Source organism: Bombyx mori, chromosome 24 (genome assembly GCF_030269925.1).
Source record: "Bombyx mori chromosome 24, ASM3026992v2".
Classification (NCBI taxonomy): Eukaryota; Metazoa; Arthropoda; class Insecta; order Lepidoptera; family Bombycidae; genus Bombyx; species Bombyx mori.
In genome coordinates this window covers 7,856,736-7,874,844 of record NC_085130.1, presented here as the reverse complement: position 1 = coordinate 7,874,844, position 18,109 = coordinate 7,856,736, and the positions used below count along the sequence as shown (strand labels likewise).

Sequence of the window (18,109 nt, the reverse complement as noted above, 5' to 3'; positions counted from 1 at the left end):
ACTTTTATATTTGCATGTATCACACAATCAGCCACTATAAGAAAAAAAAAGTATCAAAACGTTTTACTCCAATTTCCTATATATTGCTAGCGTCAATTTCTTTTTTCCCTTTTTGCGATCAGATCCTGGTAGACCTATATTTATGTATATTCTTATTTTTATAAAAATGATAGAAATGAAATGAAATGAGGATGATTATTTGAGACATTAATCAACTGAGATGAAATTAAATGAAAGTGAGTTGCGATTATAATCTCAGTAAAATGGTGGTCATTTACTGAGATATTTTCAGTGGACTTTTTGGAGGATCATGAGAAGTTACGTCCAGAAGCTTTGTTTCATTTTCCCACATTTGTGCACTTTCACAGATATTAAATAGTTAAGAAACCATCGTTTTTACACATTTAAACCTGAGGAAACACTAAATAGACAAAATAAAACAAATCATTCAACTTCACTCCTCGCGCTCCCGCCAAAAAGTCCTCACTGTCATAGATAACACATAATCATAGATTATACACTTAATATTTGAGTTGAGGGCTTGAGGAATGCTCGCACAATAATATTGTACTTCAAAGATTTGAAACAATAAATCTAAATTAAACTTAAAAAAATGTTATTCGTGTATTCGTTGCAAATTGAAGACGAGGTAAACAGTCGGTCTACTAAACCTGTAAGTTATTAAAATATTATGCTGCTCATTAAGATTTAAAACAGCTAAGTATACCGGAAATGCACTTAATTTTTTTAAAAATTGTAACACGAATTATAGGTAACTGCCTAAATTATAAAATATATACCTATTATATATCCAATACCCCTTAGTCAGTTAAACTGTAATTTTACTTTTTAAAAATTAAGTACCGAAAACAATTTTTTCTGTATTTAACAAGTAATATTCTTGTAAATAATAAAACATGATTAACGGGTCCTCTATTTATTAGTTAATATATTTTTTTTATATCCATTCAAGCCCCGCACGAATTTGAAGAGGTAATGGCTCAATTCAAGTATGAATGCATCCTGATCTGTAAGGTATAAATAATATACAGTATATTGTAGTTTAAAACTTTCTAGTTATTTAGTTAGTGAGTTGTATTTTTGTATTTAGCTTATAGCTACTGAATTCATTTGATTGCTAGTCTGAAGTGCCTAGCTGAGTTTCTGGAGAAGCTGATATGGTATGCTTATAATATCTATGACACAGAACATAGAAAATTGTTGGACGTCTATTTGTTGAGAACTGCCTGTTTTTACTTGAAAAATACAGATAAAACATTGTCACTTTACACCACATCAACCCCAAAAACATATCCCAGGTGTACCATAAAATTTTAAAATGTAATTAGATTTTCGGTTATACGCTAAGAACATTGAAAATTTTTGAAATTGCTATCATTTATACACACATATACACATTGGGATCAAGGAGTTTTGTTAGAATATGAGGAATCAGCATTTCACAGTATCTCAATATGTTTAATACCATAAACCCCAAAAGACTTGAATGATTGTTTGTCTTTCTTTTTAACACTCATATTAAAAATAACACAAACTTCAGCTGGATAAGTAGAAAATGTGAGACTTACAATGAAAAATAAATAATATCATTTATTTATCTGAAAACCAATCATGACTTCCCAAAGCTCAGGTATGGGCTTACTTAATAAATTAAAATACACACAACAAGGACAGCTCGAGTGAACAAACTTGCTGTCTAGGCCTTGGTCATCGGAGCACATACATAAATAGACATTACCATAAGACATAAGATCGAAGTCAAATAGGAAAAAAGCTTGTTTGTTTATATTTAAATTCATTATTTATATAGTTTTTTTTTTTTTTTTTATTGCTTAGATGGGTGGACGAAGCTCACAGCCCTCCTGGTGCTAAGTGGTTACTGGAGCCCATAGACATCCACAACGTAAATAATAGCGCGCCCAAGCACCACCCACCGTGAGATATAAGTTCCAAGGTCTCAGTATAGTTACAACGGCGAGCCCACCCTTGAAACCGAAACGCATTGCTGCTTCACGGCAGAAATAGGCGGGGTGGTGGTATCTACCTGTGCGGACTCACAAGAGGTCCTACCACCAGTTATAACTTAACGCACTGTGCTCTTGAAAGATAACAGCTAATTGTCTCTCATCATTAGCTTGTGACATCTGCTTATAACCTAAGAAGGCGAGAGATTGAAGATTAATAATAGTCTTTGTTTAGTCTAAAAAAACCTAGTCTTTTGTAATAATCTTTGTCTGTAATCTCTGTCGTCTTAGTACATACAGACTTCAACTCTATTCAAAAGCCATATAAAGCATTTTTTAATTCACGAATTGTATTGTGCTTTAATATTTCAGAGGGAAAATCAATATATATTATTATGTATATTAAAAATTGTAATATTGTTGTTTGTTTCTTTTTAAGTATGTACCTAATGTTCTGAACTTGGAATGCTTCGAACGTCGCCATTTTTTCGCGGGCTTTTGACGACGTCAGAGCATCACATCATTATTTCATTCGGATTTTTTGTTTCGAAAACGAAGCGACTCGCAAGGGGTTCTACCACCAGTGGAAACCTACCACGGTTTCCTCAAAATTCATAAATTGTATCATATCCCCTTCATGACTTCGATCTTACATCTCAAGGTGGGTAGGAGCATTGTGATGTCCATGAGCTCGTCCACTCGTCTATACGCTAAACAAATGAAATAAAAATCTTTAAAGCGCAAAGCATTATTGTTTTTTGGTGAAAACATAATGGTATTATATCTTCTTGTTTCAAACAGCGGCTCTCAACCTTCGTGTTGCGACATGTCGGGGAGTGCCGACCTGGCGCCGAGTCTTGCTGGAAGGACTATTCTTGATTATTGAACATGGTGCTGTTAAGGTGCTTCACTACTTTCTCAAGAATGGTATCTTGATACACTTGTGCCGATGTTTTGATACCTTTTTCACAAAAGTATGGCTCAGTCACTTCTTCATAGCTAATACCCCACCAAACCACACTGAAATCGGATAGTGCCCACGTTGCACTCTGTCGACTAATTGGGAAGCTTCCTTAGAGCTTTGAGCATAAATACGGTCATTTTGTTTGTTAAAATGTTGCTTGATTGTAAAAATTTCTCATCCGTAAACAAAAATTTTCTATGACCTCCCTTTACGTACCGCTTCAGTAGTTGTTTCGATTTTACCACCCTATTCTCTTTTAAATTATCAGTTAAGAAATAACCAGTACGTCTTTTATAGGCTGCAAGTCCTAAGTCATCTTTTAAAATACGCGACATGGTTCTAGGTGCTATCTTCATCTCCCGAGATAAATTTTTTTGCTTTCGGACAGGATTTCTTCGAATTCTTTCCCTTACTGCTTTGACCACCTTTTTCGTACGAACACTACGTGGACGGCCACATCTTTTTCTGTCACAAACAGAGGAGGTCTCATTGCACCTATTAATAGTCCGGTCACTGGCCCCTGTCGAGTGTGGTGTGTGGTCAGAATTACAAATACGATTTTTTTTACCTACGACGACTTTCTTTTATGGGCTTAGATGGGTGGACGAGCTCACGGCCCACCTGGTGGCAAGTGTTTGCCGGAGCCTATAGAAATCTACAATGTAAATGCCGCCACCCACCTTGAGATATGAGTTCTAATGTCTCAGTTTTTAAAGTAAAACGACTGTCGCACCTTTCGAACCAAAATGCATTACGGTAAAAATAGGCAGGGTGGTGGTACTTACTCGTGCGTACTCACCAGACGTCCTACCATCAGTAATTACGCAAATTATAATTTTACGGGTTTGATTTTTATTACACGATGTCATTCCTTCACCGTGGAAGTCAATCGTGAATATTTGTTAAGTACATATTTCATTAGATAAAATTAGTACCCGCCTACGGGATTCGAACACCGGTGCATCGCTACATGTGAATGCACCGAATGTCTTATCCTTTGGGCGCAACGACTTGGAGAATTGCATATCTGAGGTACATATATGGTCAATATTCAGAGTGAAAGAGCGAGAATACACTTTATTGCACACCAAAACCAAACAAACAAAATTAACATTCAAAAACAGTCGCAACAGGCAATTTCACTGGTGGTAGGACCTCTTGTGAGTCCGCACGGGTAGGTACCACCTCCCTGCCTATTTCAGCCGTGAAGCAGTAATGCGTTACGGTTTCAAGGGGCAGCCGTTGTACTGTAAAAACTAAGACCTTAGAATTCATACCTCTATGGGCTCCGGTAACCACTTAACACCGGGTGGGCTGTGAGCTCGTCCACTCATCTAAGCAATAAAAAAAATATAATTGTACGATAGGCGGTCTTATTTATTATATTTTATTTATTTATTTATTTATCGCTCAAACATATCTCTTTCAGACAAACTTTTTAAGTACAGAAAATAGAAATTCTGAAAGAGATTCAGCAGCTATGATGCGGTGTATTATTATTAACAATATTTACAGTGGTCTATCAACATAGGTCAAACCATTACGAACATTAATTATGAAGATATATATCTACAAATGTTTACTAGACGTTAACTGTACATAATTTTTATTTTTTATTTTTTTTATTGCTTAGATGGGTGGATGAGCTCACAGCCCACCTGGTGTTAAGTGGTTACTGGAGCCCATAGACATCTACAACGTAAATGCGCCACCCACCTTGAGATATAAGTTCTAAGATCTCGGTATAGTTACAACGGCTGCCCCACCCTTCAAACCGAAACGCATTACTGCTTCACGGCAGCAATAGGCAGGGCGGTGGTACCTACCCGCGCGGACTCTCGAGAGGTCTTATGTATCAATTGATATTAGAGAGAGAATTATTTATCAATTGATAAATGTTTCTCTAAATTTTACTTAAACTACCATAAATTTTTCATGTACCAATGGTGTCGCGAATCTTCAAAGAATATGTTAGTGCCTCGTTCAGTATAAAATATTGAGAACCACTCGTTTATGTACCTACAAAAAAGTATCAAGTAATGTGTGAAGTAGCACAGCGTAAAAAACATTTGTATTATGAAACTCTTGTATGGAACGGTGAAAATTATAAACAACTAGCTGACCCGGCAGACTTCGTAATGCCTCAATTTATAAATAAAAGACCTAAACTTTTGTATAAAATAAACTTAAAACAAACAAAAGGAATCCGTCCGACGGGGGACACAACAAAGGGAAAACAAAATTGTTATTTTTATTTAATTCTGAGCATTTTCATATTTATTTGCCTTTTAAACCTTCTTTGGACTTCCACAAATAATTCAAGACCAAAATTAGCCAAATCGGTCCAGCCGTTCTCTAGTTTTAGCGAGACTAACGAACAGCAATCCATTTTTATATATCTGTAGATTATTATATGTTATGCTATGTACGACGTATGTTTTTTAATCGCGGCTAAATTATTCTACAATATGTAAGGTTGTTGTAAAATAATTAAAATAAAATTTATCATGTTAAAGTTAAGGCAATTTTCGGATTCCCAAATAGCAACACTGTTGGTGGCAGCAATGGCAGTAGTGGGGACGTGACATAATAAAAAAGGCGGTAGTATGAAAAATGAGGGACCAGCCCACTGAGTTTCTCGCCGGATCTTCTCAGTGGGTCGCGTTTCCGATCCGGTGGTAGATTCTGCGAAGCACGGCTCTTGCTAGGGTTCGTGTTAGCAACGTCGTCAGGTTTGAGCCCCGTGAGCTCACCTACTATTTAAGGTAATGCTGAAATAGCCTCTCAAGGCTATCAGCTTATTTAGGAAAAAAAATGAGGGAGAAAGCAGTGTATTCCGTAGTGAGCAGATATCTAAAGATTGTACAAGTGGAGTTACAAATAAAGCAATCCAGAATTAAGCGAACTATTGCAATCTGTGCATTTATTTCCTGGCTTGGGAAGTTAGGTCTACAAAGCCCTAAGGTTTTGTTATATAACCTAGCTTCATTTTATATTGATCTAGTTGGACAAATGAAGTCGTGTCCTGAGAGATACGAAAGCCCTTTTTACTGGTGGTAGGACCTCTTGTGAGTCCGCACAGGTAGGTTCCATCACCTCGCCTATATCTGCCTTGAAGCAGTAATGCGTTTCGGGTTGAAGGGTGAGGCAACCGTTGTAATTATACTGAGACCTTAGAAATCATATCTTAAGGTGGGTAAAAAATTTGGACGAATGAAGTCGTGGCCGAAGAGATAAGAAGTTCGCTGTACTCGTATCGAGCGATGCGACGCGGTGTTCGAATCCCACAGAGAGGTTACCAATTTTCCTATTGAATTATGTACTTAGCTTATGTAGGTATGATTGTCACGGAATAACATCGTGCAATCGAAGATCAAACCCGCAAAATTATTTGCGTAATTACTGGCGGTATGGGGTCTTGGTTGGTCTACTGGCGTGGACACCATCGCCCTGTTTATTTCTGCCGCAAAGCTATAGGTATTTTCCGGTTTGAGGGGTGGGGGCAGCTGGACTCAAACTGAGTGCTGTAATTACGTTGTTGTTTGCCGACTCCGGCAATCACTTATCGTCAGATGTGTCAGCTTCTGCCCATAAACATCTACAACGTAAATACCGCCACGGTTCGTGTTAGCAACGTCAAGTTTGAGCCCCGTGAGCTCGCTTACTAGTTCGTTGAATCTAGAATAACCCCTCGAAGATATTAGAAAAGGAAGAAAAAAAAACAATCTAAATATACGCCAATAGTATCGATGCATCTCTAGCAGCGCAGTGGTTCAAGTCGTGCGTTGGTTTGTAGTGTTCACTCCTTACACGCCATTAATGTTGTGAGTCGTTTGTGCGGTATTGCTACCGCGACGGAATTCTTGCTCCATAATCTATACTTCTATACATAAACTTAATATTATAAAGAGGAAAAATTTGTTTGTTTGCTTGTATTGAATAGGCTCCGAAACTACTGAACCGATTTGAAAAATTCTTTTACTGTTTAGAAGCTACACTATCCCGAATGACATAGGCTATAATCTTTTTGGAAAAAAATTAGGGATCCTTACTAAAACTACAATAATGTAGCCCAAGGTGTAAAAAAAATACCTAAAATATTCTTTACATCGCGTGCACTGCGAAAACTATTGATGATAGAATAAAATAATGTACTTCGACTTTGTCGAACACATTCATATTTACAAAAAGTGTCACGACAGCATATGTCTAACTATATATAGTTATGCCGCAATAAGTGTAATTGTATTAAAAAAAATAAAACAATGTCAAATATCGTTGAAATTTTTGTTAAAGACCCGAGCGGAGTCGGAGCGGGCCGCTAGTTACTCATATTTTTATTGTGTCCATATTGATGAAGAAGATTAAAATATAGTGAAAACAAAACGCACTAATCAATAAACAAATGACAGAATTTGAAAATCCAATTGCACATAATTATTTTAAATAAAATTTATTGCCAGTCTTTTATAATTATTTTTATATTATAATAATACATAAATCACATTTAAAATGGCCAGCTATGTAAAACAGTAACTTCATAGGTATCCTTTGTAATGAAATACAACAAGGTATCACGTCGGTTATCTAACGGAAAGAATATGTACCTATTGAAATGCTCAAGGTGACTAGTTTTTATCACCCTGTAATTATTGTCAGCAATGTAACAGCACTATTATTGATTGAAGCTACGCAGAGACAGCCTAACTTACATTGTTAGTAAAATTCTACCTATATGGTACCATAATTCCAAACACAGCTCAATAGTTTAAGACAAAATTAAATAGTAAAGAAGTATTTAATTGTCTCTTCTCATTTGGCTGGGCAGAAAATGGTTTGCGAGCAAAAATAAACAATAATGAATTTTACATAATAAATTTTGACAAGAGCGTGCATATTTTTTATTATTTTAATATTTTCTACATAAAACCTTCTGCGTGTTTTAAAAATGTTTAAAAAAAACTACTAAGCAATTGAACAGAGACAAAAAAACTTGTTTATTACGTGCACAGTGAATAAAAACGATAACTTTTTAATTTTTAACCGCATTCTAGATGTTATTTCATGTTATTCAAGGCTGTGTGTTAATTTCATTAAACCTCGCAACGGGTTTGAAAGCAAAACGTATTTTTTAAATTTAAAATCGAAGCGTCTTAGAATCGCGCTAACATCGGATGAATGCGCGTATAATTAAAATAGGTTTCATTATAATGTAATATAATCATACTTTTCATTTTGAATACAAACATGATTTATGTTTATTATTACGAGAGATTTGAGGGAAATAATAAATCAATAAAAATAGCTGTCTAGTATTATTTTACCAGAAGGACATTTCGCTTTTAAAACCAAGGCTGTAAATTGTTTTATTGGAAAATGAAATCGTACAATTAACTAATCTACCGTATTATTTTGTATCCGTGGTATCTTATCGCGTATTTTAAACGTTAATTTAGTACAAACTACATAGTTGCGGTCACAGGCAGGACACGTTACGAACGTTGCATCTTATTTATTTATTAGCGCGAGGCGATATCGCGGCCTCCGCGCTCGCCACCTATTTGTTTTCCCGTCTCGCTCGGCCATATTGGATGCGCCGCGCCAAGCCGAGCCCGCCAGTTTCACGCGGACGTTCATGTGAGAGTACCGCTGTGCCGGCGCGCGCACCCAAAAACCGCACGCACATCGAAAACGCACATAAATTCAAAATGGGCCGTTCCCGAGACAACGATGCGATCAAAAGTAGCCTTATCATATCTGAAGTGCAGAAACGTCCATGTTTATTCGACACGAACGATACGAATTACGGCGACAGAGCGGAGAAGACGAGATGCTGGGAGGAGATCTGCGAGGTTGTGGTGCCGGGATGGACCGGCCTCGGGATGTCGGAGAAGTTCACCGCTGGTACGTTAACCGGACGATTTGCGGATGCGAGCGGTGCAGTGGGCGCGTGCGGCGCTCGGCGGCTCCGCGAACCGTCCTCTTGCATCGGTCGCGTTCGTAGTTGCGTGTCTTTGTTCCGTCGGCCAAACGCTTTCGAAACGTAACACTTCAAAACGACGACGTTTTGACTTCCAATCTCACGACCACTTTATAATAAACACGTGTCTTTTATACACAATATTATTTATGCTCGTTGCTCATTACGCCATTTTGTTTCACGAGCGTTCGAAATTTTTTAATTATTCGAAGCGTTTCGAATTATTGTATTTTTTCTAAGAACAATTAGTTTCATTTGAATGTTTTTCCAAAAAATATATTATATAAATGAAATGCGACAATCTCGTTACTAAGGCGTTGCTTTTGCCGATAATAAGTCGTCAACATAACGCGATGGGTTGTTGGCGTAATAATTTATACTAAAATTATCTTTACAATAGTGTAGGGCGTGCGCGTGTAAATACAACGTTGCGTTGACATATTTTACAACGCACTCACATCGCAAGACACGGTTCAATAAAATTATGAAATTAATGCATTGAATTTAGTAAGTTCTCATTAAATTTCAAACGTTCACGATAATGTTATGTGTGTGTGTTATTTCGAAAATAACAATTACGTCACAATTACAATATGATTTAGTCGGGTTGCGGAGCGTACGTTTCCTAGGTTGTTAAACCGCTTGTATTATTATTTTTTTGCCGCTACGAGGAAAAATTATTGACCTTTGATGCTTCTGGGAGATCATCGATGTCGTGCTTTTTTTCGGTTGAAATTATGAAAGGAATATACGGTTTTTATAATAATTTTTACGCGAATTTCGTGATTCGTAATATCTGTTTTTCGCTTTTCGATAGGTCTTTGTCCTCTACGGCCGATACGAGATAGACTCGATAAATACACGAGGCGACAAATAAATTGAAATGAGTCGCGAGTGATATTTGAAAATATACATTTAATACGACGCTGCGGTGTAATGCGGATCGAATGCGGAATATAATTTGGGACAAGTAAAAATATAACTTACATAAAACATAGTTTCCTGAAATAAAAATTTCCATTCCATATTTGACATTTGAAATAGCGTCACTTTACTTTTTTTTTTAATTGGCTTTGTGCTGAGGTTTCTTGAATTGAATGAGTCATCGTTTACAATAATGAAAGGTTTTGAATAATTTTTTTTAATAAATCTACCATCGCCATTTCGGTGTCGTTTAATCTATAATTAAGGCAACAAGATGGCGCTTTTTGTCGTGAATCATAAATAGTTGTACATGGACTTGAACTGAACTAGTCTATTTAGTTAATTTTAATTTAAATAAGTAAGTTTTGTTTTTAAATTAATTTTGATTTTTTTTTATTTTGTGAAGTATCGTTCTTTTTTGTTTTCTTAGACGAAACAATTTTTATCGCAATGTTGCAGCGCGTTGGTAGTGATTATGATTACTATTGAAATGTTAATGTTCTAAATTTAAAAACATTATACACGTTTTTAAAGTTGCTCTAGTTGTGAGCGTTTTCCGTCGGTAACATTATCGCGAATATTACGTAAGGGCTTGCAACTTTTTTTCTTCGAATATCGGTTAGTGCCAGTTTCTGTACACGTGGCGTTTTTGGCCGCGTAGGTATAATATTCGTTCCTGATTTCGTTTGCCTTTTTTTTAAAAAGGAAATTAAATAAATTGTTTTATTATTATTTTTAGTTCAGAATGTTTTACGAGCTACTGTCATTACTTCCCTGACATTCGTCTGTTTTAGCAGTATTTTAATCTGTTTTTCTTTCTTTTGGTTGGCGTCGGTAGATTATCATTCGTATAATAAACGCCCTTAAAGCTCGAGGAATTTTACAAAAAAATATCGAAATACAACCGCCAAGTTCCATGAAATTGAATCGATCAAACAAAAATATGCGTTGATTACTCAAATCTAGATACTATGAGAAAAAAACCATTTTTTTTCTATTAATGGCAAATGACTTCCCTTTTATCCTAAAGTGGTTACTGATGCCTATAGGTAACACTGGTTGAATGTTTCTGTATGGCATAAGACACGGACGTTAAATGGTTATCGGAGCCCATAGACATCTACAACATAAATGCGCCACCCACCTTGAGATAAGAGCTCTAAGGTCTCAGTATAGCGGCTGCCCCACCCTTCAAACAGAAACGCATCACTGCTTCACGGCAGAAATAGGCAGGCTGTTGGTAGGTACCTACCCGCGCGGACTCACAAGACGCCCTACCACCAGTAAATACGAATACTAATTACCAATTATTTTTAATCAAATCAATCAACATTAGCCCCCCTCTAATCGTTTCACGTATTTCAATTACGATAATGATCGTAACTAGGAATAGACTTAATGAATTATCAGGTAATTCGATTATAGTTAGTCGAGATACTTATTCCTTTCTCGGAACAATTTGTACGTATAAAATATAAAAGTATCAACTTTTTCTAGAGCGTTCGATTCATTCTTTAAATAGCACTAACAACAGCCCACTGAGTTTCTCGCCGGATCTTCTCGGTGGGTCGCGTTTCCGATCCGGTGGTAGATTCTGCGAAGCACTGCTCCTGCTAGGGCCAGTGTTAGCAACACTCCCGGTTTGAGCCCCGTGAGCTCACCTACACGTCGAGGCTAAGCCGAAATAGCCTCTCAAAGCTATCAGCATAGGTAGGAGAAAGAAAAGAAAACTAACCATTATAAAACACATCGTGAAAGGTTATTTGGTTTGAGCGACATTTCTCTCAATACCTACGCGGCATTTTTCTTTGTAATTCTTCAAACGAGGCTTGCGGAGAGTACTTAGCGCCTTGGCTCTGCCCCTGGCATTGCTGACGTACATGAGCGTCGGTAACCGCTCACCATCAGGTGGGCCTTATGCTCGTTCGTCGGCCTAGAAAGGCAATTAGGAAGAAAAAAAAACGTCCGCTTTACTTGGTATCAGCATCAACAATTCGTTGTTTTTAATTGAACTTCAATTCAGTTTACTTCATTCAAATAAGTGAAGAAGTTTTTCATTTGCTTGTTACGATATTTTATCCAAATATTAAACGCTTAAATGGCTCTCCTGTAAAGTTGCAAAAATGTCGCTTCATCTGAATAGTAATTAACTCGTTGAGGTAGGCAGTGGCTTGGCTCTGCCCCTGGCATTGCTGAAGTCCATGGGCGACGGTAACCACTCACCATCAGGTGGGCCGTATGCTCGTCTGCTTACAAGGGCAATAAAAAAACAAAAAAAAAATCGTTGATTTTACTTCTGATTTTGCATCCATATTATATTCATTAACATTTCGTATAGTATACCAGAAATAAATAAAAACAATAATTACAATCTCGGAATAAAGCAAAGGCAATAATAATAATATTAAAATACTAGCTGTACCCGTCCGCTTCGCTGGGCATTTAAAATTAACATTATTATTTCTCAACCCCACAAAGATTCTCATCATTAACGCCCCCGCAACTAGTGTAGGGAGTCCAACACTCATATAAATATTAGCCTATCCATTAAATACATGTATTTTCTACATGGATACCAAGTTTCAAGTCAATCGGATGCATGGTTCAGTAGTTATAACGGAACACCCATAAAAACCACTAGATTTATTTATTAATTTTTTATTTTTGCTTAGATGGGTGGACGAGCTCACAGCCCACCTGATGTTAAGTGGTTACTGGAGCCCATGGACATCTACAACGTAAAATGCGCCACCCACCTTGAGATATAAGTTCTAAGATCTCAGTATAGTTACAACGGCTGCCCCACCCTTCAAACCGAAACGCATTACTGCTTCACGGCAGAAATAGGCAGGGCGGTGGTACCTACCCGCGCGGACTCACAAGAGGTCCTACCAACAGTAATTACGCAAATTATAATTTTGCGGGTTTCACTTTTATTACACGATGTTATTCCTTCACCGTGGAAGTCAATCGTGAACATTTGTTGAGTACGCATTTCATTAGAAAAATTGGTACCCGCCTGGGATTCGAACACAGGTGCATCGTTCAACACGAATGCACCGGACGTCTTATCTCTTAGGCCACGAAGACTTCTAAATATAGACGACGATTTATATATATATAGATAGTAGATTATGTACAGATAGATTGATTTTTTTTTTTTTTTTTTTTTTTATTGCCCTTGTAGGCAGACGAGCATACGGCCCACCTGATGGTGAGTGGTTACCGTCGCCCATGGACTTCAGCAATGCCAGGGGCAGAGCCAAGCCGCTGCCTACCGCTTAATACTCTCCACAAGCCTCGTTTGAAGAAGGACATGTCATAGCGCTCGGGAAACACCGTGGAGGGGAGCTCATTCCATAGCCGGATGGTACGTGGCAAAAAAGATCTCTGGAAACGCACTGTGGATGACCGCAGTGGCTCCAGGTAGTATGGATGAACTCTACTCCGGTGGCGGGCGGTGCGATGGTAAAAACGAGATGCCGGTATCATCTCGAACAATTCCTCAGAGCACTCCCCATGGAACATGCGGTACAGAATACAGAGGGAACCGAAGTCCCTCCGCAGACCCAGAGGCTCCAAACGATTTACATACATATATATAGATAGATTGTATAGATATAGATAAGATCTAAAAAATAGTAAATAAAAAATCAAAATTAACGTCAAAATTACCTTAATTTGATTACCTTTTGATTGAATGAATCACGCTAACAACGTTTCCAAGATATGTTTGAATACAATGTTCCGATCGATGATATAACATTCGGAGAGTCTGTCCACAGAGCAATGTAAGTCGCTCGGCAGAAGATCTTCCCTATGACGCTTACTCCAGAGACGCTATGACATGTCCTTCTTCAAACGAGGCTTGTGGAGAGTATTAAGCGGTAGGCAGCGGCTTGGCTCTGACTCTGGTATTGCTGAAGTCCATGGGCGACGGTAACCACTCACCATCAGATGGGCCGTATGCTCGTCTGCCTACAAGGGCAATAAAAAAAAAACGCTCCTTTCTAATTATGGAGGGTAGAAGTAAGGAGGATGGTAAAAACTGACAATCTTGTTTTTTTGCTTAGATGAGTATCCTCCGACAATGTGACCGCAAAATTCCATGATACCGGTTGAGCAGATAAGATATAAAAGCGTAACAAACAAACTTGCTTTCGTTTTAATATGTAATTTACTGGTGGTAGGACCTCTTGTGAGTCCGCACGGGTAGGTACCACCGCCCTGCCTATTTCTACCGTGAAGCAGTAATGCGTTTCGGTTTGAAGGGTGGAGCAGCCGTTGTAACTATACTGAGACCTTAAAACTTATATCTCAAGGTGGGTGTATTTACGTTGTAGATGTCTGGGCTCCAGTAACCACTTAACACCAGGTGGGCTGTGAGCTCGTCCAACGAACTATGCAATAAAAAAAAATTGTAGTAGGATATGTAAATTCCATTTTAATCGTTTAATAGAATCCAAAATTCAAATTATTGCGATGTTTCGAAGCACAAATCTATTTATATATAAATATAGAATGTTCGCGAATAGTTGAAATAATTAGAAATTGTAGGCAGCGGCTTGGGTCTGCCCCTGGCGCTTCAATAGCAACTAGAACTGATAACTACATATTAAAATCTCCTTATTCGCGCTTCCTTCATTCGCGTTTTTCACTATTCGCGGATAAAAAAAATGCAAGCCCATTCCTATGTTCGCAGCTAAAGGCGGATCTAATCGGCACATTGACATTGATAAAACGGATTTTGGCAGCGGCTTGGCTCTACCCCTGGCATTGCTGAAGTCCATGGGCGGCGTAACCACTCACCATCAGGTAGGCCGTCTGCCTACACGGACAATAAAAAATAATAATAAAAAAAAACAAATTTTACGATCGAAATTCTAATAACAGTTTGTATAATATTCAAATGTCTATTACGATTTGAACACCCTATTCTCCCCACGGACAACAGTCAAATCGTCAGTAATAGCATGACTAATAAAAGACGCAAAATTAAACCGTAAATATAATTTTATCTATAAATTATGCAGACACAGAGTACCGAATTAAAATTTCGAAATTAAATATCCGACTCGTATAATAATAATAATAATCTTCATTAGATTCACTCATCTTGACAGTACAGGACTTTTTGGCGGGAACGCGAGAAGTGAAGTTGTGTGATTTGTTTTATTTTGTCTATTTAGTGTTTCTTCGGGTTTAAATGTGTAATAACTGTTTAATATCTGTGAAAGTGCACAAATGTGGGAAAATGAAACAAAGCCGCTGGACGCAACTTCTCGGGATCCTCCAAAAAGTCCACTGAAAAAATCTTAGTAAATGACCACCATTTTACTAAGATTATATTTCATTCCATATCATCTCATTTCATTTCATTTCACTCCATATTATCATTTTTCATAAAAATAAGAATATAAATTAAAATAAGACATGACTTAAAGGTCTTAGTTATCAGGTCATAAAATCACTTAAAAAAAAAACTTGTCAGTACAAAAATAAAAAATAATAACACATTTTCCTAATTTGAATTTGGAATTATCTTCTTTAAAATTTAAACTTTTAATGACACCAAAACCAGCCAGCTACAAATAGTATAGCCAAAGAGATTTTAATACAAGTTCATACATACTATAATGCGAAAAGACTTTTTCCCCAACCTATTATGTATAATATCAAACAACAACTTCTAATACGTACTTATAACGAGACAAACAACTAACATACTAACGATTGAATAATATGTTTTCGTTTCGATAATAAACAAAGGTAACACAGTGAAGTTTTTTGTAATATTGATATTAATGAATTTATAATATGACACTATCGGGATTTTCCGCTAAGTAAAATCTAGTGGGAATAATATAAATATTAATATACGGTTTAAAAACTGTTACAGTTTGAATAGGCACTGTATAAACTATATATTTATATTATATTTTGTGTATGTATTAATAATTTAATATAAATTCCAATGCACCTACCATTTTCTTCTGCACTGCCTTTGGTTGACTAAAAGAGAATGGCTTAATTATTAAGTCCGCCAGTGTAAATAGTACACATATGTGTACATACGTGTAATAAATAAATAAAAATGCCTTTAAGGCAAACCGAAGTAGCAATTATTTTATTACTAGCTTTTGCCCGCGACTCCGTCCGCGTGGAATAGTTACTTTGGCATAACGCTAAATTTTAACCCCCACTTCATTTACGTAGAAAGTGAAAATATTTTGAAACATTTTTTATTGGTGCTCCACTTGTATTGGTCTTAATGTGAGGCTATAGCCTATAGCCTTCCTCGATAAATGGGCTATCTACCACTGAAAGAATTTTTCAAATCTGACCAGTAGTTCCTGAGATTAGCGCGTTCAAACAAACAAACTCTTCAGCTTTATAATATTAGTATAGATTATTTTTGACCTTTTTTTCTATTTAATATGAAATACCGATCAGATGATATTACTGATGCCACGGTCCTTGATTACGTGTGCTGATTCAAATTAATGGGATGTCTTGAAGTCTCTGAATAAGACGTTCAAAGATTTCGCTACGTATACAAACATACGAAGCTAATAAAAGCGTGTTCAACATGAAGGAAAAATTGATAAATTAGCTTCGTTAATTGGAGGGTATTGTAATACTCAAATGTGGCTATAAGTGTGCTTTTTTTAACGTTCTCGATAGCGTAAAAGTTAACTCAGTATGGCGTTGGAACGTTTGCTTACGTTTACCGCTAGGGGCGCTGTCATCGCACTAAGCACTGTTTCGCTGTTGTGCGAACTTTTGAGTATCGGTTTGAGGGCAGCTGTTTTGATAATGATGTATCGCCTTCGTCTGTCTGGAGCTCATCTGTCCAGTCTACATAAAGAGCTCTGGATAAGACGAAAAGGATGTTGATTAGTCTAAAGTATTCTTCGGCCTACCCTCATCACTGTAATACCCCTCCCCTGGCTAAGACCGCGCACGCTCACCTGTCCTGGTGAAACTGGAATGCCTAATACTTCCTTCAAAGAAAAAGGAAAAAATTATAGGTAGACAAACGTTGTCCTGTGAATGCATACACAAAAATTTATTCAAGTCGATCCAGCCGTTTAGTTGCACTATAGATAAATAACCTAGATACGGACTGCAACGCCATCTGCCGGGTTGTAGAATTATATATACTAGAGGTCCCGCAGTAGTCGAAATTCGACTATAATTAATTGGAATTGTAAGTTTGTACACTATTATGATTGTATTTGATACTTCTATAATCACAAATTTCACCAAGGCTACACTATAAAAAAATATTAATAAAGACAAACAATATTTAATCTATTCTCAATTTGACAACAGACGTCCAGAACAAAAGTTTGACAATAAATAGTATGCATGCGTGTGTGCGTCAAATACATGGTATGTAGTGTGTGTAATGTTTTCTTTATTGATTTAATGTATCTTTTATGCATTATTTTAAAAAAATATTAGCATTGTGCACTTCTTCTCTACATTCTCTATAAGTGAGGAAAATTTCATACTCCTCCGTCCGCGCAATTTTCGTAAAAAGGGATACAAAATTTTTGCTTCACGTATTAATATACAACATGTAACATAATTAACGCACACCCTGAAAGTAATTTGTTCAGAATCGGAATCTGGATCGATTTTGATTGTTTTTTATGTACCAATTTTTTTTTCTAAAATTTAGTTAAAACTAAGTAAATTACAGTCACCCTACACAGCTAGCTAAACAGTTCATAGAAACGAAAATGGAACGTAAGTCAGGGTATTAAGACTTTTTAAAATGAAATATCTAATTAGTAAAAAAAAATTTTATTTAATTAAAGAAATCTGATACTTATTTCAAGGCTAATAGTCTATTACAAAATAAAATACCTACGCACACAATACCAACCGCCGGCACACAGCAACACTACAATACATAAAAGAAAACCACGTAATACAAAAATAATTACTATCCCTTTCTTTCGTCGGCATAATATTCTTACAATAAACGGCAGGCTAATCCCGATGTTCGCGGCGACGCGGTTGCGTCGGCGGTGATCAAAGAAAAATCTAAACAACGAAGTCAACAAAATATTTTTGACAAGTCAGTCACGCCGCGTCCACCTTATCGATAAGAGGTCAAGTGATAGTGCAAATAAAATATCTCCCGTATTTCGCTATGTCTTTTCGGTCAGTGACCTCCTAGATCAGCTGATTTGACGCCTCTCGACTTTTTTTTGTGGGGGCGAATTAAATCGCTAGTTTATAACA

At 36.9% G+C, this 18,109-nt stretch overlaps 1 protein-coding gene across 3 annotated transcripts in view; it reads left to right on the top strand.

Moving 5' to 3' along the window:
- The first annotated feature begins 523 nt into the window (after positions 1-523).
- LOC101742436 (uncharacterized) overlaps positions 524-18,109 on the top strand; it is a 46,696-nt gene continuing 29,110 nt past the window's right edge. The window contains exons 1-2 of one of the 3 annotated variants that reach the window (XM_062675747.1): positions 524-673; positions 974-993. Coding sequence is in view for 1 of the 3 variants with exons in the window: in XM_012697491.4 (XP_012552945.1) it covers positions 8,541-8,853 (313 nt within the window). In the remaining 2 variants the exon portion in view is untranslated. Of the gene's footprint in view, positions 674-973; positions 994-6,288; positions 8,854-18,109 lie in introns of those variants that run through there. The other 2 variants (XM_012697493.4, XM_012697491.4) reach the window with 2 other exon arrangements.